Source organism: Mustelus asterias, unplaced genomic scaffold (genome assembly GCF_964213995.1).
Source record: "Mustelus asterias unplaced genomic scaffold, sMusAst1.hap1.1 HAP1_SCAFFOLD_3347, whole genome shotgun sequence".
Lineage (NCBI taxonomy): Eukaryota > Metazoa > Chordata > Chondrichthyes > Carcharhiniformes > Triakidae > Mustelus > Mustelus asterias.
Window position 1 is genome coordinate 11,349 of NW_027593292.1, and position 19,755 is coordinate 31,103.

The window sequence follows — 19,755 nt, forward strand, 5'->3', positions numbered from 1 at the left end:
TGGCCTGAGTGATGGCAAGAATATGAAGTCAAAAACCTTTGACCCTGAGGCAGTGCCTGTGTTTAAACGACCACTTTGTCTTTGGATGATGTTGCTGGGGGGGTCGGGGGGCGGGGGGTGGGGGCATGTGGATGGGGAATAGGAAAGGAGAGGGTGGGTCTAGGATTGAGACAATGTGGGATCAGGAAGAGTCGCAATTGTAACCGTTCCCTGATTCCAATTGGAGAAGTACGGAACCAGGTACCTGGACAGCTTCATTCTGATTGGGCAGAGCAGCCCCGGGGCTCTCTCCGCTCGCCCTGCTCTGAGCTTCCTGACGTGTGGTTTAGTTTGTGGCTGTGGCCTTTCCCAGTTACACTCAGTGGTTTAGTCAAGTTCTCCTTTCAGTTACTTTCCAATCGACACACAGCAGATACTGTCGGTCTCCAGACACTGAACCACTGCCCAGCTTAATAACCCAGAGAATGGCAGTGAGAGCAAAGGGCCTCCCCAAAACCCCCTTCCCTGCCCCCCACCTCCCCCACAACCCCCCCACCCCACCCTCCCTCCACCCCCATCCTTCCTCCCTATTCCTCCTTTCCCACCCTCTCTCCTTACCCACCATGTCTCCTCTCTCCCCCTCTCCCTCCCTCCCTTCTCCCGCCCTCTTTCCCCTCCCTCTCTCTCCCTCCCCCCTCTTCTCTCTCTCGCCCCTTCCCTCTCCCTCTCTCCCCCTCCCTCTCTCTCCAGGTACACATGAATCTCACACTGAACAAATTTTGATACTTCTGGGATTCTGGCTCCAGTTCCTGATCTTCACCTCGATCTTGGAGCTCAGGATCTCATTCCCAATCTGGATTTTGGGGTTCAGGATCTAATCCCTGATCCGAATCTCGGGATTCTGATTCTAGTCCTCAATCTGGATCTCGGGATTCTGGTTCTAGTCCGCGATCCAGATCTCGGGATTCTGGTTCTAGTCCGCGATCCAGATCTCGGGATTCTGGTTCTAGTCCTCGATCCAGATCTCGGGATTCTGGTTCTAGTCCTCGATCCAGATCTCGGGATTCTGGTTCTAGTCCGCGATCCAGATCTCGGGATTCTGGTTCTAGTCCTCGATCCAGATCCTGGCCCCCCTGCTGATTTGGAAGGCAGGGAGGAGTGGCAGGGTGAAGGAGGCTGGTACATGCTGCAGGGGCTCAGCAGTCCCCTTGCTGATGCCATAGAAGATCAGGGTCTGGCCCGGGATGTTCAGGTAGATGCCCAGGCGCTGGTATGGACATGGCAACAGTTCACCTGATTTGTTACAGTGCCAGACTGTCCTCTTCCCCTCAGCCAGTTCCAGGCACCAGGAAACCTGGTTCCCTCCCAGGAGGGAGGCTACGCCACGGCTGTTCCGGACAATGTGGCGATACGAGATGCCAATCCGAATCGGACTCCCAGTGACGGAAATCTCCCAGTAATGGCGGCCATCAGAAAACTCCTGTTCAGCCAGAACCTGGTCGAGGTGAAGGAATCTCGCCTCATGTCTGGGATATTTCTGCACCTTGGGATGTGAGTTGACTGCACATCGCCTGTCATCCGACAACTGTACCATCGGGGAGGCTGTGTTCAGGTCAAAGGTCACCTTTGTTAAATCTGTGTCAAGAAACAGGGAGACATAAACAGAAATCACGGAGGGACATCAAACTGACTGACAGCACAAGGTTAGATACAGAGTAGAGCTCCCTCTACACTGTCCCCATCAAACACTCCCAAGATAGGTACAGCACGGGGTTAGATACAGAGTAAAGCTCCCTCTACACTGTCCCCATCAAACACTCCCAAGATAGGTACAGCACGGGGTTAGATACAGAGTAGAGCTCCCTCTACACTGTCCCCATCAAACACTCCCAGGACAGGTACAGCACGGGGTTAGATACAGAGTAAAGCTCCCTCTACACTGTCCCCATCAAACACTCCCAGGACAGGTACAGCACGGGGTTAGATACAGAGTAAAGCTCCCTCTACACTGTCCCCATCAAACACACCCAGGACAGGTACGGCACGGGGTTAGATACAGAGTAAAGCTCCCTCTACACTGTCCCCACCAAACACTCCCAAGATAGGTACAGCACGGGGTTAGATAGCGTAAAGCTCCCTCTACACTGTCCCCATCAAACACTCCCAGGACAGGTACAGCACGGGGTTAGGTACAGAGTAAAGCTCCCTCTACACTGTCCCCCATCAAACACTCCCAGGACAGGTACTGCACGGGGTTAGATACAGAGTAAAGCTCCCTCTACACTGTCCCCATCAAACACTCCCAGGACAGGTACAGCACGGGGTTAGATACAGAGTAAAGCTCCCTCTACACTGTCCCCATCAAACACACCCAGGACAGGTACAGCACGGGGTTAGATACAGAGTAAAGCTCCCTCTACACTGTCCCCATCAAACACTCCCAGGACAGGTACAGCACGGGGTTAGATACAGAGTAAAGCTCCCTCTACACTGTCCCCCATCAAACACTCCCAGGACAGGTACAGCACGGGGTTAGATACAGAGTGAAGCTCCCTCACTAATACTCACATTGTATCAATTCTTGTCTGGTTTGTGGTTCACGATGACACTCCTGAGCGTTTCTGGGTCGAGTGACAGTTAGTCTCTCAGCATCTGTACCGAGAGGAGCAGAGAAACAACTGATCTTGTAGGTTACAACATTTCCACCTTAAACTACAGGGGTCAGCTGGTGGGCTTCTGCACCACTCTGATTCTTACCACATTCTGCAGCTGGGTGTACAAGCACGGGTTTGCAAAAACCTGTACTGAGGGAGCGCCACACTGTCAGAGGGTCAGTACTGAGGGAGCGCCGCACTGTCAGAGGGTCAGTGCTGGGGGAGTGCTGCACTGTCAGAGGGTCAGTACTGAGGGAGTGCCGCACTGTCAGAGGGTCAGTGCTGGGGGAGTGCCGCACTGTCAGAGGGTCAGTACTGAGGGAGTGCCGCACTGTCAGAGGGTCAGTACTGAGGGAGTGCCGCACTGTCAGAGGGTCAGTACTGAGGGAGTGCCGCACTGTCAGAGGGTCAGTGCTGAGGGAGTGCCGCACTGTCAGAGGGTCAGTGCTGGGGGAGTGCCGCACTGTCAGAGGGTCAGTACTGAGGGAGCGCCGCACTGTCAGAGGGTCAGTGCCGGGGGAAGTGCCGCACTGTCAGAGGGTCAGTGCTGAGGGAGTGCCGCACTGTCAGAGGGTCAGTGCTGGGGGAGTGCCGCACTGTCAGAGGGTCAGTACTGAGGGAGTGCCGCACTGTCAGAGGGTCAGTACTGAGGGAGTGCCGCACTGTCAGAGGGTCAGTACTGAGGGAGCGCCGCACTGTCAGAGGGTCAGTGCTGGGGGAGTGCCGCACTGTCAGAGGGTCAGTACTGAGGGAGCGCCGCACTGTCAGAGGGTCAGTACTGAGGGAGCGCCGCATTGTCAGAGGGTCAGTACTGAGAGAGTGCCACACTGTCAGAGGGTCAGTGCTGGGGGAGTGCCGCACTGTCAGGGGGTCAGTACTAAGGGAGCGCCGCACTGTCAGAGGGTCAGGACTGAGGGAGCGCCACACTGTCAGAGGGTCAGTGCTGGGGGAGTGCCGCACTGTCAGAGGGTCAGTCCTGAGGGAGCGCCACACAGTCAGAGGGTCAGTGCTGGGGGAGCGCCACACTGTCAGAGGGTCAGTACTGAGTGAGTGCCACACTGTCAGAGGGTCAGTACTGAGGGAGTGCCACACTGTCAGAGGGTCATGTACTGAGTCGCTGTGGGTGGAACTCAGAAACAGGAAGGGTGCAGTCACTATGCTGGGGGTGTACTACAGACCACTCAACAGCCCACGGGAAGTGGAGGAAAGGATATGTCAGGAGATTCTGGATAGGTGCAGAAAAAATAGGGTTGTTGTAGTGGGGGACTTTAATTTCCCTGGCACAGACTGGAAAGTGCTTAGAGCTGGGGGTCCGGACGGGGAGGAATTTGTAAAATGCGTACTGGAAGGTTCTTTGGAACAGTATGTAGATAGCCCGACTAGAGAGGGGGCTATACTGGACCTAGTTCTGGGAAATGAGCCCGGTCAGGTCGTCAAAGTTTCGGTTGGGGAACATGTGGCAAATAGTGACCACAACTCTGTTAACTTTAGGATAGTAATGGACAAGGATGAGTGCTGTCCTACGGGCAGGGTGCTAAATTGGGGGAAGGCTGACTATAGCCGGATTAGGCAGGAATTGGTGGATGTTGATTGGGAGAGGATGTTCGAGGGTAAGTCCGCGTCTGGCATGTGGGAGTCTTTTAAGGAACTATTGATAAGGCTGCAGGATAGGCATGTGCCTGTAAAAAGGAAAGATAGGAAAGGTAGGATTCGAGAGCCGTGGATAACCAGGGAAATTGAGGATCTGATTAAAATGAAAAGAGAGGCGTACGTTAAGTCCAGGCAACTGAAAACAGATGGAGCTCTGGAGGAATACAGAGAGAGTAGGAAAGATCTCAAACGGGGAGTTAGAAGGGCAAAAAGAGGTCACGAGATGTTCTTGGCAGGCAGGATTAAGGAGAATCCTAAGGCATTCTATTCATACGTTAGGAACAAAAGAGTTGTCAGGGAGAAAATCGGACCTCTCAGGGACAAAGGAGGGGAATTATGCTTAGAACCCAAGGGAATAAGGGAGATCCTAAATGAATACTTTGCATCGGTATTCACGAAGGAGAGGGGCGTGTTAACCGGGAGTGTCTCGGAGGGAGGTGTTGACCCGTTAGAGAAAATCTCCATTACAAGAGAGGAAGTGTTAGGTTTTTTAGGGAACATTAAAACTGACAAAGCCCCAGGGCCTGATGGCATCTATCCTCGACTGCTCAGGGAGACGAGAGGTGAAATTGCTGGGCCTCTGACGGAAATCTTTGTCGCTTCTTTGGACACGGGTAAGGTCCCTGAGGATTGGAGGATAGCGAATGTGGTCCCGTTGTTTAAGAAGGGTAGCAGGGATAACCCAGGAAATTATAGGCCGGTGAGCTTGACGTCCGTGGTAGGGAAGTTGTTGGAGAGGATTCTTAGAGACAGGATGTATGTGCATTTAGAACGGAACAATCTCATTAGTGACAGACAGCATGGTTTTGTAAGAGGGAGGTCGTGCCTTACAAATTTGGTGGAGTTTTTTGAGGAAGTGACAAAAACGGTTGATGAAGGAAGGGCCGTGGATGTCGTCTATATGGATTTCAGTAAGGCATTTGACAAAGTCCCACATGGCAGGTTGGTTAAGAAGGTTAAGGCTCATGGGATACAAGGAGAAGTGGCTAGATGGGTGGAGAACTGGCTTGGCCATAGGAGACAGAGGGTAGTGGTCGAAGGGTCTTTTTCCGGCTGGAGGTCTGTGACCAGTGGTGTTCCGCAGGGCTCTTTACTGGGACCTCTGCTATTTGTGATATATATAAATGATTTGGAAGAAGGTGTAACTGGTGTAATCAGCAAGTTTGCGGATGACACGAAGATGGCTGGAATTGCGGATAGCGAAGAGCATTGTCGGGCAATACAGCAGGATATAGATAGGCTGGAAAATTGGGCGGAGAGGTGGCAGATGGAATTTAATCCAGATGAATGCGAAGTGATGCATTTTGGAAGAAATAATGTAGGGAGGAGTTATACAATAAATGGCAGAGTCATCAGGAGTATAGAAACACAGAGGGACCTAGGTGTGCAAGTCCACAAATCCTTGACGGTGGCAACACAGGTGGAGAAGGTGGTGAAGAAGGCATATGGTATGCTTGCCTTTATAGGACGGGGTATAGAGTATAAAAGCTGGAGTCCGATGATGCAGCTGTATAGAACGCTGGTTAGGCCACATTTGGAGTACTGCGTCCAGTTCTGGTCGCCGCACTACCAGAAGGACGTGGAGGCATTGGAGAGAGTGCAGAGAAGGTTTACCAGGATGTTGCCTGGTATGGAGGGTCTTAGCTATGAGGAGAGATTGGGTAGACTGGGGTTGTTCTCCTTGGAAAGACGGAGAATGAGGGGAGATCTAATAGAGGTATATAAGATTATGAAGGGTATAGATAGGGTGAACAGTGGGAAGCTTTTTCCCAGGTCGGAGGTGACGATCACGAGGGGTCACGGGCTCAAGCTGAGAGGGGCGAAGTATAACTCAGACATCAGAGGGACTTTTTTACACAGAGGGTGGTGGGGGACTGGAATGCGCTGCCAAGTAGGGTGGTGGAGGCAGGCACGCTGACATTGTTTAAGACTTACCTGGATAGTCACATGAGCAGCCTGGGAATGGAGGGATACAAACGATTGGTCTAGTTGGACCAAGGAGCGGCACAGGCTTGGAGGGCCGAAGGGCCTGTTTCCTGTGCTGTACTGTTCTTTGTTCTTTGAGTGAGTGCCGCACTGTCAGAGGGTCAGTACTGAGGGAGTGCCGCACTGTCAGAGAGTCAGTACTGAGGGAGCGCAACACTGTCAGAGGGTCAGTACTGGGGGAGCGCTGCACTGTCAGAGGGTCAGTGCTGAGGGAGTGCCGCACTGTCAGAGGGTCAGTACTGAGGGAGTGCCGCACTGTCAGAGAGTCAGTACTGAGGGAGCGCAACACTGTCAGAGAGTCAGTACTGGGGGAGCGCAACACTGTCGGAGGGTCAGTACTGAGGGAGTGCCGCACTGTCAGAGAGTCAGTACTGAGGGAGCGCAACACTGTCAGAGGGTCAGTACTGAGGTAGTGCCGCACTGTCAGTGGGTCAGTGCCGAGGGAGTGCCGCACTGTCAGAGGGTCAGTACTGAGGGAGTGCCGCACTGTCAGAGGGTCAGTGCTGAGGGAGTGCCGCACTGTCAGAGGGTCAGTACTGAGGGACTGCCGCACTGTCGGAGGGTCGGGACTGAGGGAGTGCCGCACTGTCAGGGCGTCAGGACTGAGGGAGTGTCGCACTGTCAGAAGGTCAGTACTGAGGGAGTGCTGCACTGTCAGAGAGTCAGTACTGAGGGAGTGCCTCACTGTCAGAGAGTCAGTACTGAGGGAGTGCCGCACTGTCAGAGGGTCAGTGCTGGGGGAGCGCCACACTGTCAGAGGGTCAGTACTGGGGGAGCGCCGCACTGTCAGTGGGTCAGTGCTGAGGGAGTGCCGCACTGTCAGAGGGTCAGTACTGATGGAGTGCCGCACTGTCAGAGGGTCAGTGCTGAGGGAGTGCCGCACTGTCAGAGGGTCAGTGCTGAGGGAGTGCCGCACTGTCAGAGGGACAGTGCTGGGGGAGTGCCGCACTGTCAGAGGGTCAGTGCTGGGGGAGTGCCGCATTGTCAGAGGGTCAGTGCTGGGGGAGTGCTGCATTGTCAGAGGGTCAGTACTGAGGGAGTGCCGCACTGTCAGAGGGTCAGTGCTGAGGGAGTGCCGCACTGTCAGAGGGTCAGTGCTGAGGGAGTTCCGTACTGTCAGAGGGTCAGTGCTGAGGGAGTGCCGCACTGTCAGAGGGTCAGTGCTGAGGGGGTGCCGCACTGTCAGAGGGTCAGTGCTGAGGGGGTGCCGCACTGTCAGAGGGTGAGTGCTGAGGGAGTGCCGCACTGTCAGAGGGTCAGTGCTGAGGGAGTGCCGCACTGTCAGAGGGTCAGTACGGAGGGAGTGCCGCACTGTCAGAGGGTCAGTGCTGAGGGAGTGCCACACTGTCAGAGGGTCAGTGCTAAGGGAGTGCCGCATTGTCAGAGGGTCAGTACTGAGGGAGTGCCGCACTGTCAGAGGGTGAGTGCTGGGGGAGTGCCGCACTGTCAGAGGGTCAGTACTGAGGGAGTGCTGCACTGTCAGAGGGTGAGTGCTGGGGGAGTGCCACACTGTCAGAGGGTCAGTACTGAGGGAGTGCCGCACTGTCAGAGGGTCAGTGCTGAGGGAGTGCCGCACTGTCAGAGGGTCAGTGCTGAGGGAGTGCCGCACTGTCAGAGGGTCAGTGCCGAGGTTGAGGCCGCACTGTCAGAGGGTTAGTACCGAGGGAGTGCTGCACTGTCAGAGGGTCAGTGCTGGGGGAGTGCCGCAGTGTCAGAGGGTCAGTACTGAGGGAGTGCCATACTGTCAGAGGGTCAGTACTGAGGGAGTGCCGCACTGTCAGAGGGTCAGTGCTGAGGGAGTGCCGCACTGTCAGAGGGTCAGTACTGAGGGAGTGCCGCACTGTCAGAGGGTCAGTACTGAGGGAGTGCCGCACTGTCAGAGGGTCAGTGCTGAAGGAGTGCCGCACTGTCAGAGGGTCAGTGCTGAGGGAGTGCCGCACTGTCAGAGGGTCAGTGCTGAGGGAGTGCCGCAGTGTCAGAGGGTCAGTACTGAGGGAGCGCAACACTGTCAGAGGGTCAGTACTGAGGTAGTGCCGCACTGTCAGTGGGTCAGTGCCGAGGGAGTGCCGCACTGTCAGAGGGTCAGTACTGAGGGAGTGCCGCACTGTCAGAGGGTCAGTACTGAGGGAGTGCCGCACTGTCAGAGGGTCAGTGCTGAGGGAGTGCCGCACTGTCAGAGGGTCAGTACTGAGGGAGTGCCGCACTGTCGGAGGGTCGGGACTGAGGGAGTGCCGCACTGTCAGGGCGTCAGTACTGAGGGAGTGTCGCACTGTCAGAGGGTCAGTACTGAGGGAGTGCTGCACTGTCAGAGAGTCAGTACTGAGGGAGTGCCTCACTGTCAGAGAGTCAGTACTGAGGGAGTGCCGCACTGTCAGAGGGTCAGTGCTGGGGGAGCGCCACACTGTCAGAGGGTCAGTACTGGGGGAGCGCCGCACTGTCAGTGGGTCAGTGCTGAGGGAGTGCCGCACTGTCAGAGGGTCAGTACTGATGGAGTGCCGCACTGTCAGAGGGTCAGTGCTGAGGGAGTGCCGCACTGTCAGAGGGTCAGTGCTGAGGGAGTGCCGCACTGTCAGAGGGACAGTGCTGGGGGAGTGCCGCACTGTCAGAGGGTCAGTGCTGGGGGAGTGCTGCATTGTCAGAGGGTCAGTGCTGGGGGAGTGCTGCATTGTCAGAGGGTCAGTACTGAGGGAGTGCCGCACTGTCAGAGGGTCAGTGCTGAGGGAGTGCCGCACTGTCAGAGGGTCAGTGCTGAGGGAGTTCCGTACTGTCAGAGGGTCAGTGCTGAGGGAGTGCCGCACTGTCAGAGGGTCAGTGCTGAGGGGGTGCCGCACTGTCAGAGGGTGAGTGCTGAGGGAGTGCCGCACTGTCAGAGGGTCAGTGCTGAGGGAGTGCCGCACTGTCAGAGGGTCAGTACGGAGGGAGTGCCGCACTGTCAGAGGGTCAGTGCTGAGGGAGTGCCACACTGTCAGAGGGTCAGTGCTAAGGGAGTGCCGCATTGTCAGAGGGTCAGTACTGAGGGAGTGCCGCACTGTCAGAGGGTGAGTGCTGGGGGAGTGCCGCACTGTCAGAGGGTCAGTACTGAGGGAGTGCTGCACTGTCAGAGGGTGAGTGCTGGGGGAGTGCCACACTGTCAGAGGGTCAGTACTGAGGGAGTGCCGCACTGTCAGAGGGTCAGTGCTGAGGGAGTGCCGCACTGTCAGAGGGTCAGTGCTAAGGGAGTGCCGCACTGTCAGAGGGTCAGTGCCGAGGTTGAGGCCGCACTGTCAGAGGGTTAGTACCGAGGGAGTGCTGCACTGTCAGAGGGTCAGTGCTGGGGGAGTGCCGCAGTGTCAGAGGGTCAGTACTGAGGGAGTGCCATACTGTCAGAGGGTCAGTACTGAGGGAGTGCCGCACTGTCAGAGGGTCAGTGCTGAGGGAGTGCCGCACTGTCAGAGGGTCAGTACTGAGGGAGTGCCGCACTGTCAGAGGGTCAGTACTGAGGGAGTGCCGCACTGTCAGAGGGTCAGTGCTGAAGGAGTGCCGCACTGTCAGAGGGTCAGTGCTGAGGGAGTGCCGCACTGTCAGAGGGTCAGTGCTGAGGGAGTGCCGCAGTGTCAGAGGGTCAGTACTGAGGGAGTGCCGCACTGTCAGAGGGTCAGTGCTGGGGGAGTGTCGCACTGTCAGAGGGTGAGTGCTGTGGGAGTGCTGCACTGTCAGAGGGTGAGTGCTGGAGGAGTGCCGCACTGTCAGAGGGTCAGCGCTGAGGGAGTGCTGCACTGTCAGAGGGTGAGTGCTGGGGGAGTGCTGCACTGTCAGAGGGTGAGTGCTGGGGGAGGGCTGCACTGTCAGAGGGTGAGTGCTGGGGGAGTCTCGCACTGTCAGAGCGTCAGTGCTGAGGGAGTGCCGCACTGTCAGAGGGTCAGTGCTGGGGGAGTGCAGCACTGTCAGAGGGTCAGTGCTGAGGGAGTGCCGCACTGTCAGAGGGTCAGTGCTGAGGGAGTGCCGCACTGTCAGAGGGTCAGTACTGAGGGAGTGCCGCACTGTCAGAGGGTGAGTGCTGAGGGAGTGCCGCACTGTCAGAGGGTCAGTACTGAGGGAGTGCCGCACTGTCAGAGGGTGAGTGCTGAGGGAGTGCCGCACTGTCAGGGGGTCAGTGCTGAGGGAGTGTCGCACTGTCAGAGGGTCAGTACTGAGGGAGTGCCGCACTGTCAGAGGGTGAGTGCTGGGGGAGTGCCGCACTGTCAGAGGGTGAGTGCTGAGGGAGTGCCGCACTGTCAGAGGGTCAGTGCTGGGGGAGTGCCGCACTGTCAGAGGGTGAGTGCTGGGGGAGTGTCGCACTGTCAGAGGGTCAGTGCTGAGGGAGTGCCGCACTGTCAGTGGGTCAGTGCTGGGGGAGTGCAGCACTGTCAGAGGGTCAGTGATGAGGGAGTGCCGCACTGTCAGAGGGTCAGTGCTGAGGGAGTGCCGCACTGTCAGAGGGTCAGTACTGAGGGAGTGCTGCACTGTCAGAGGGTCAGTACTGAGGGAGTGCCGCACTGTCAGAGGTTGAGTGCTGAGGGAGTGCTGCACTGTCAGAGGGTCAGTACTGAGGGAGTGTCGCACTGTCAGAGTGTGAGTGCTGAGGGAGTGCTGCACTGTCAGAGGGTCAGTACTGAGGGAGTGCCGCACTGTCAGAGGGTCAGTGCTGAGGGAGTGCCGCACTGTCAGAGGGTCAGTACTGAGTGAGTGCCGCACTGTCAGAGGGTCAGTACTGAGGGAGTGCCGCACTGTCAGAGGGTCAGTACTGAGGGAGTGCTGCACTGTCAGAGGGTCAGTACTGAGGGAGTGCCGCACTGTCAGAGGGTCAGTGCTGAGGGAGTGCCGCACTGTCAGAGGGTCAGTACTGAGTGAGTGCCGCAGTGTCAGAGGGTCAGTACTGAGTGAGTGCCGCACTGTCGGAGGGTCAGTTCTGGGGGAGTGCCGCACTGTCGGAGGGTCAGTGCTGAGGGAGTGCCGCACTGTCGGAGGGTCAGTACTGAGGGAGTGCCGTACTGTCGGAGGGTCAGTACTGAGTGAGTGCCACACTGTCGGAGGGTCAGTACTGAGGGAGTGCCGTACTGTTGGAGGGTCAGTACTGAGTGAGTGCCACACTGTCAGAGGGTCAGTACTGAGCGAGTGCCGCACTGTCAGAGGGTCAGTACTGAGTGAGTGCCGCACTGTCGGAGGGTCAGTGCTGGGGGAGTGCCGCACTGTCGGAGGGACAGTGCTGAGGGAGTGCCACACTGTCGGAGGGTCAGTACTGAGGGAGTGCCGTACTGTCGGAGGGTCAGTACTGAGTGAGTGCCACACTGTCGGAGGGTCAGTACTGAGGGAGTGCCGCACTGTCGGAGGGTCAGTACTGAGGGAGTGCCGCACTGTCGGAGGGTCAGTACTGAGGGAGTGCCGTACTGTCGGAGGGTCAGTACTGAGTGAGTGCCACACTGTCGGAGGGTCAGTACTGAGGGAGTGCCGCACTGTCAGAGGGTCAGTACTGAGGGAGTGCCGTACTGTTGGAGGGTCAGTACTGAGTGAGTGCCACACTGTCAGAGGGTCAGTACTGAGCGAGTGCCGCACTGTCAGAGGGTCAGTACTGAGTGAGTGCCGCACTGTCGGAGGGTCAGTGCTGGGGGAGTGCCGCACTGTCGGAGGGACAGTGCTGAGGGAGTGCCACACTGTCGGAGGGTCAGTACTGAGGGAGTGCCGTACTGTCGGAGGGTCAGTACTGAGTGAGTGCCACACTGTCGGAGGGTCAGTACTGAGGGAGTGCCGCACTGTCGGAGGGTCAGTACTGAGGGAGTGCCGCACTGTCAGAGGGTCAGTACTGAGGGAGTGCCGCACTGTCAGAGGGTCAGTACTGAGGGAGTGCCGCACTGTCAGAGGGTCAGTACTGAGGGAGTGCTGCACTGTCAGAGGGTCAGTACTGAGGGAGTGCCGCACTGTCAGAGGGTCAGTGCTGAGGGAGTGCCGCACTGTCAGAGGGTCAGTACTGAGTGAGTGCCGCAGTGTCAGAGGGTCAGTACTGAGTGAGTGCCGCACTGTCGGAGGGTCAGTTCTGGGGGAGTGCCGCACTGTCGGAGGGTCAGTGCTGAGGGAGTGCCGCACTGTCGGAGGGTCAGTACTGAGGGAGTGCCGTACTGTCGGAGGGTCAGTACTGAGTGAGTGCCACACTGTCGGAGGGTCAGTACTGAGGGAGTGCCGTACTGTTGGAGGGTCAGTACTGAGTGAGTGCCACACTGTCAGAGGGTCAGTACTGAGCGAGTGCCGCACTGTCAGAGGGTCAGTACTGAGTGAGTGCCGCACTGTCGGAGGGTCAGTGCTGGGGGAGTGCCGCACTGTCGGAGGGACAGTGCTGAGGGAGTGCCACACTGTCGGAGGGTCAGTACTGAGGGAGTGCCGTACTGTCGGAGGGTCAGTACTGAGTGAGTGCCACACTGTCGGAGGGTCAGTACTGAGGGAGTGCCGCACTGTCGGAGGGTCAGTACTGAGGGAGTGCCGCACTGTCGGAGGGTCAGTACTGAGGGAGTGCCGTACTGTCGGAGGGTCAGTACTGAGTGAGTGCCACACTGTCGGAGGGTCAGTACTGAGGGAGTGCCGCACTGTCAGAGGGTCAGTACTGAGGGAGTGCCGTACTGTTGGAGGGTCAGTACTGAGTGAGTGCCACACTGTCAGAGGGTCAGTACTGAGCGAGTGCCGCACTGTCAGAGGGTCAGTACTGAGTGAGTGCCGCACTGTCGGAGGGTCAGTGCTGGGGGAGTGCCGCACTGTCGGAGGGACAGTGCTGAGGGAGTGCCACACTGTCGGAGGGTCAGTACTGAGGGAGTGCCGTACTGTCGGAGGGTCAGTACTGAGTGAGTGCCACACTGTCGGAGGGTCAGTACTGAGGGAGTGCCGCACTGTCGGAGGGTCAGTACTGAGCGAGTGCCGCACTGTCAGAGGGTCAGTACTGAGGGAGTGCCGCACTGTCAGAGGGTCAGTACTGAGGGAGTGCCGCACTGTCAGAGGGTCAGTACTGAGGGAGTGCCGCACTGTCAGAGGGTCAGTACTGAGGGAGCGCCGCACTGTCAGAGGGTCAGTACTGAGGGAGTGCCGCACTGTCAGAGGGTCAGTGCTGAGGGAGTGCCGCACTGTCAGAGGGTCAGTACTGAGGGAGCGCCGCACTGTCAGAGGGTCAGTACTGAGGGAGCGCCGCACTGTCAGAGGGTCAGTACTGAGGGAGTGCCGCACTGTCAGAGGGTCAGTACTGAGGGAGTGCTGCACTGTCAGAGGGTCAGTACTGAGGGAGTGTCGCACTGTCAGAGGGTCAGTACTGAGGGAGTGCTGCACTGTCAGAGGGTCAGTACTGAGGGAGTGCCGCACTGTCAGAGGGTCAGTACTGAGGGAGTGCTGCACTGTCAGAGGGTCAGTCCTGAGGGAGTGTCGCACTGTCAGAGGGTCAGTACTGAGGGAGTGCCGCACTGTCAGAGGGTCAGTACTGAGGGAGTGCTGCACTGTCAGAGGGTCAGTACTGAGGGAGTGCCGCACTGTCAGAGGGTCAGTGCTGAGGGAGTGCCGCACTGTCAGAGGGTCAGTACTGAGGGAGTGCCGCACTGTCAGAGGGTCAGTACTGAGGGAGTGCTGCACTGTCAGAGGGTCAGTGCTGAGGGAGTGCTGCACTGTCAGAGGGTCAGTGCTGAGGGAGCGCCGCACTGTCAGAGGGTCAGTGCTGAGGGAGCGCCGCACTGTCAGAGGGTCAGTGCTGAGGGTGTGCCGCACTGTCAGAGGGTCAGTGCTGAGGGAGTGCTGCACTGTCAGAGGGTCAGTACTGAGGGAGTGCCGCACTGTCAGAGGGTCAGTACTGAGGGAGTGCTGCACTGTCAGAGGGTCAGTACTGAGGGAGTGCTGCGCTGTCAGAGGGTCAGTACTGAGGGAGTGCCGCACTGTCAGAGGGTCAGTACTGAGGGAGTGCCGCACTGTCAGAGGGTCAGTACTGAGGGAGTGCCGCACTGCCAGAGGGTCAGTGCTGAGGGAGTGCCGCACTGTCAGAGGGTCAGTACTGAGGGAGTGCCGCACTGTCAGAGGGTCAGTGCTGAGGGAGTGCCGCACTGTCAGAGGGTCAGTACTGAGGGAGTGCCGCACTGTCAGAGGGTCAGTACTGAGGGAGTGCCGCACTGTCAGAGGGTCAGTGCTGAGGGAGTGCCGCACTGTCAGAGGGTCAGTGCTGAGGGAGTGCCGCACTGTCAGAGGGTCAGTGCTGAGGGAGTGCCGCACTGTCAGAGGGTCAGTGCTGAGTGAGTGCCGCACTGTCAGAGGGTCAGTGCTGAGTGAGTGCCGCACTGTCAGAGGGTCAGTGCTGAGTGAGTGCCGCACTGTCAGAGGGTCAGTGCTGAGTGAGTGCCGCACTGTCAGAGGGTCAGTGCTGAGGGAGTGCCGCACTGTCAGAGGGTCAGTGCTGAGTGAGTGCCGCACTGTCAGAGGGTCAGTGCTGAGTGAGTGCCACACTGTCAGAGGGTCAGTGCTGAGGGAGTGCCGCACTGTCAGAGGGTCAGTGCTGAGTGAGTGCCGCACTGTCAGAGGGTCAGTGCTGAGGGAGTGCCGCACTGTCAGAGGGTCAGTACTGAGGGAGTGCCGCACTGTCAGAGGGTCAGTACTGAGGGAGTGCCGCACTGTCAGAGGGTCAGTACTGAGGGAGTGCCGCACTGTCAGAGGATCAGTACTGAGGGAGTGCCACACTGTCAGAGGGTCAGTACTGAGGGAGTGCCACACTGTCAGAGGGTCAGTACTGAGGGAGTGCCGCACTGTCAGAGGATCAGTACTGAGGGAGTGCCGCACTGTCAGAGGGTCAGTACTGAGGGAGTGCCGCACTGTCAGAGGGTCAGTACTGAGGGAGTGCTGCACTGTCAGAGGGTCAGTACTGAGGGAGTGCCGCACTGTCAGAGGGTCAGTACTGAGGGAGTGCCGCACTGTCAGAGGGTCAGTACTGAGGGAGTGCCGCACTGTCAGAGGGTCAGTACTGAGGGAGTGCCGCACTGTCAGAGGGTCAGTACTGAGGGAGTGCCGCACTGTCAGAGGGTCAGTACTGAGGGAGTGCCGCACTGTCAGAGGGTCAGTACTGAGGGAGTGCCGCACTGTCAGAGGGTCAGTACTGAGGGAGTGCCGCACTGTCAGAGGGTCAGTACTGAGGGAGTGCCGCACTGTCAGAGGGTCAGTACTGAGGGAGTGCCGCACTGTCAGAGGGTCAGTGCTGAGGGAGTGCCGCACTGTCAGATGGTCAGTGCTGAGGGAGTGCCACACTGTCAGAGGGTCAGTACTGAGGGAGTGCCACACTGTCAGAGGGTCAGTACTGAGGGAGTGCCGCACTGTCAGAGGGTCAGTGCTGAGGGAGTGCCGCACTGTCAGATGGTCAGTGCTGAGGGAGTGCCACACTGTCAGAGGGTCAGTACTGAGGGAGTGCCGCACTGTCAGAGGGTCAGTACTGAGGGAGTGCCGCACTGTCAGAGGGTCAGTGCTGAGGGAGTGCCGCACTGTCAGATGGTCAGTGCTGAGGGAGTGCCACACTGTCAGAGGGTCAGTACTGAGGGAGTGCCGCACTGTCAGAGGGTCAGTACTGAGGGAGTGCCGCACTGTCAGAGGGTCAGTGCTGAGGGAGTGCCGCACTGTCAGATGGTCAGTGCTGAGGGAGTGCCACACTGTCAGAGGGTCAGTACTGAGGGAGTGCCGCACTGTCAGAGGGTCAGTGCTGAGGGAGTGCCGCACTGTCAGATGGTCAGTGCTGAGGGAGTGCCACACTGTCAGAGGGTCAGTACTGAGGGAGTGCCGCACTGTCAGAGGGTCAGTACTGAGGGAGTGCCGCACTGTCAGAGGGTCAGTACTGAGGGAGTGCTGCACTGTCAGAGGGTCAGTACTGAGGGAGTGCCGCACTGTCAGAGGGTCAGTGCTGAGGGAGTGCCGCACTGTCAGAGGGTCAGTGCTGAGGGAGTGCCACACTGTGACGAGGTGATTACTAATCCCTGTTAAGTGGTGCAATGAGAAGTAAATTATTATTCAGATGGAGATGGTGATTGGTTGTTTATTGACAAGGCAGCCAATTGCAATGCTGGTGGTACACCGGGTATCACAGAGTCTGCCAAAGCTGCACTTACCCTGGAAGGAAGCAGAGGGCGGTGAACTCTGTGCCACGGGGGCATTCTGCAGAGGTGATTGGCTCTCTGGAGATTGGGACTCTGTGTGCTGCTGTCCTGTTACAGGAAAACACAATGTGTTAGTCTGAAGTATCTGCCCAGGATGCTTGAGGTGTAACTCGGATTGCCATGAACACACTGCACAACACACTGATTAACCAACCATAAAACACCTTCCAAACGCAGCTCTAACCATCCCTGATCGAGCGGGTCAGTGTGTACATGCCTGAGAAAGAACAACATCTGTAACTACTGCACTGAAGGAAAGGTGGAAGCTTTTTGTCTGGCACTCATCAGGACGCTTTGCAAAAATGTCAATATTAGGGGAAAACAACAGGTTATATCCTGAATGAGATGAGAATGCTGATTGGTGGAGGTGTTGCCATGGAGAATGAACCTGTTGGTGATGATGGACAGTTAACTGTCACACATCATTTGAAATTTAAACCAGGCGACTTGACCTTGATTGGTTAAAGTGTTGCCCTGAGGAACGAGTCAGCGAGTGGCTGCCACTTGTTTTGTTTAGCTGCCGTGTGATATGGGTGACGGGGTTAGTCCTCACAGATCACTGTCCCCGTGGATGTACCGACTGCCCAGGACACACTGAAGTGATATCCCTTTGGACCCCATCATATCTGTGACTCCTTCAGCATCATTGTTACAACCAGTTTGGAGTTTTTCCACAGACACAGTGAAGGATTCCTCCATATTTGTGAAGACCGTACAAGGCTTGCCAATCAATAGCAGTGCTGTGGTCATGTGCTCACTCTCACGATGCTTGCACTATTCACCAACGTTCCCCCTCGGAAGCCATAGATACTTGTACTGCAGTGCGATATTCTAATGATCAGACCAACCAGCAACGCATGAATTAGCATTCATTGAACTTATGAACTCTGTTGAGTTCAGTTTTAACGACACCATGTATAATTTTTAAAAATTCATTTGCAGGATGTGAGAATTGTTGGCTGGGCCAGAATTTATTACCCATCCCGTATTGCCCTGAACTGATTGGCTTGCTCGACCATTTCAGAGAGCAGTTAAGAGTCAACCACATTGCTGTGGGTCTGGAGTCACATGTAGGCCAGACCGGGTAAGGACGGCAGATTTCCTTAATGAACCAGATGGGTTTCTGCAACAATCAGTGATAGTTTCCATGGTTACCATTACAGAGATTAGCTTTATAATTCCAGATTTATTAATTGAGTTGAGATTTAATTGCCATGGTGGGATTTGAACTCGTGCCCCCAGTCCATTAGTCTACGTTATTGGATCACTAGTTCAATGACATTATCAGTACACCACATCTCTCCAAGTCTGCCCAGATAGAAGGTGTAGCCATGGATTCCCCTCGGTCCGGACCTCACAACACACCTTTGTTTGGTTCAATAAGAAATGTATCTTTGATGGAATGAAATCTAACTTCCTACTCTGTATTTTCCAATATGTGGATGATACGTTTGTTCATAGAATCATAGAATCCTACAGTGCAGAAGGAGGCCATTCGGCCCATCGAGTCTGCACCTACCACAATCCCACCCAGGCCCTATCCCTGTAACCCCATGTATTTACCCTAGCTCATCCCCCTGACACTAAGGGTCAATTTAGCATGGCCAATCCACCTAACCCGCACCTCTTTGGACTGTGGGAGGAAACCGGAGCACCCGGAGGAAACCCACACAGACACGGGGAGAACGTGCAGGCTCCACACAAACAGTGACCCAAGCCGGGAATTGAACCTGGGTCTCTGGAGCTGTGAGGCAGCAGTGCTAACCACTGTGCCACCCCAATTATATTTAAATCTGCAGCAGCATGGAATAATTTCCTCACAGGTCTTAATGGGCTCCATGCTGCGCTCAAATTCACCTTTGAAATGGAACAGTCAAGTGAACTCCCTTTTCTTGATGTACCAGTGCTTGTTTTACTTTATTCTCCATTCTGATCCTGTTTGATGCTTGTCTATGCTTCACCCATCATCTACTTTTGCTTTTGACTTTTCCACTCCCTGTTACTACTTTTGGCACTGACCTCCGGGGGGGCACTGACCTCCGGGGGGGCACTGACCTCCGGGGGGGCACTGACCTCCGGGGGGGCACTGACCTCCGGGGGGGCACTGACCTCCGGGGGGGCACTGACCTCCGGGGGGGCACTGACCTCCGGGGGGGCACTGACCTCCGGGGGGGCACTGACCTCCGGGGGGGCACTGACCTCCGGGGGGGCACTGACCTCCGGGGGGGCACTGACCTCCGGGGGGGCACTGACCTCCGGGGGGGCACTGATCTGCGGCGGCACGGTAGCACAGTGGTTAGCACTGCTGCTTCACAGCTCCAGGGACCTGGGTTCAAATCCCGGCTCCGGTCACTGTCTGTGTGGAGTTTGCACATTCTCCTCGTGTCGACGTGGGTTTCCTCCGGGTGCTCCGGTTTCCTCCCACGGTCTGAAGATGTGCGGGCTTGGTTGATTGGCCAAGCTAAATTGCCCCTTAGCGATCCGGGATGCATAGGTTAGAAGGATTAGTGGGTAAATATGTAGGGATATGGGGATAGGACCTGGGTGGGATTGTGGTTGGTGCAGACTCGATGGGCCAAATGGCCTCTTTCTGCACTGTAGGATTCTATGACCTCCGGGGGGCACTGACCTCCGGGGGCACTGACTGACCTCCAGGGGGCACCCAAATGTGGTGGCACTGACCTGTGGTGGCACTGACTGGCAGGTGACGCTGGGTGAAGGCCTCCAGCTGTTTTTCCAGCTGCTCTGACAGTTCTCTTGTAGCTGGTGTCAGTTTGTTCAGGTGCTCTGGGACCTCTGACTGGGCAGCTGGAGCTAAGCGACAGTCCGGAGCCATCTTCAATGTTTGCAACCCCTGATGAGACGTGAAGAGAGAAAACACAAGTGTGATTGGTCAGAGTGCAGTCATACAGATAAAGAATCATCACCAATCGAATGATTCACCCCCAGAACAGAGTGAACTGAAGCAGAATTATAGCCCAACAACAACTCCTCCTGCCTTTGTGTAGCAGTTTTTATAACCCAACAACAACTCCTCCTGCCTTTGTGTAGCAGCTTTTATAACCCAACAACAACTCCTCCTGCCTTTGTGTAGCAGCTTTTATAACCCAACAACAACTCCTCCTGCCTTTGTGTAGCAACCTTTTGGAATAAATATTTCATCGAATCACTGAGCAGAGGGAGGCCATTTGGCCCATTGAGTCTGACTGGCCTATGAAGGAATATTCTATCCAGTCCCGTTCCCCTCACTTATCCCTGTAACCTTGCACATTCTTTCTTTTCAGATATCTATCCAATCCCATTTTGAATAGAGTCATAGACTT

At 56.4% G+C, this 19,755-nt stretch overlaps 1 protein-coding gene across 1 annotated transcript; it reads right to left on the minus strand.

Annotated features, from left to right (window-relative positions):
- Positions 1–727: 727 nt before the first annotated feature.
- On the minus strand, positions 728–19,283 carry LOC144490481 (tripartite motif-containing protein 16-like). The gene is made up of 4 exons (XM_078208220.1): positions 19,115–19,283; positions 16,385–16,480; positions 2,548–2,631; positions 728–1,614 (listed from the first exon to the last, which is right to left on the minus strand). The coding sequence occupies exons 1-4, from the start codon at positions 19,266–19,268 to the stop codon at positions 1,085–1,087; spliced, it is 864 nt and encodes a 287-aa protein (XP_078064346.1). The 5' UTR covers positions 19,269–19,283; the 3' UTR covers positions 728–1,084.
- Positions 19,284–19,755: the final 472 nt, after the last annotated feature.

What these genes read in the sequence shown, in the direction of transcription:
- LOC144490481 (XM_078208220.1), bottom strand. Translation starts at nt 19,268, where the DNA reads ATGGCTCCGGACTGTCGCTTAGCTCCAGCTGCCCAGTCAGAGGTCCCA. An exon ending in GCCAGTCAGTGCCACCACAG is followed by an intron (nt 16,481 to 19,114) that starts GTCAGTGCCACC and finishes TTCCTGTAACAG; the next exon opens with GACAGCAGCACACAGAGTCC. An exon ending in GCCCTCTGCTTCCTTCCAGG is followed by an intron (nt 2,632 to 16,384) that starts GTAAGTGCAGCT and finishes CTCTCGGTACAG; the next exon opens with ATGCTGAGAGACTAACTGTC.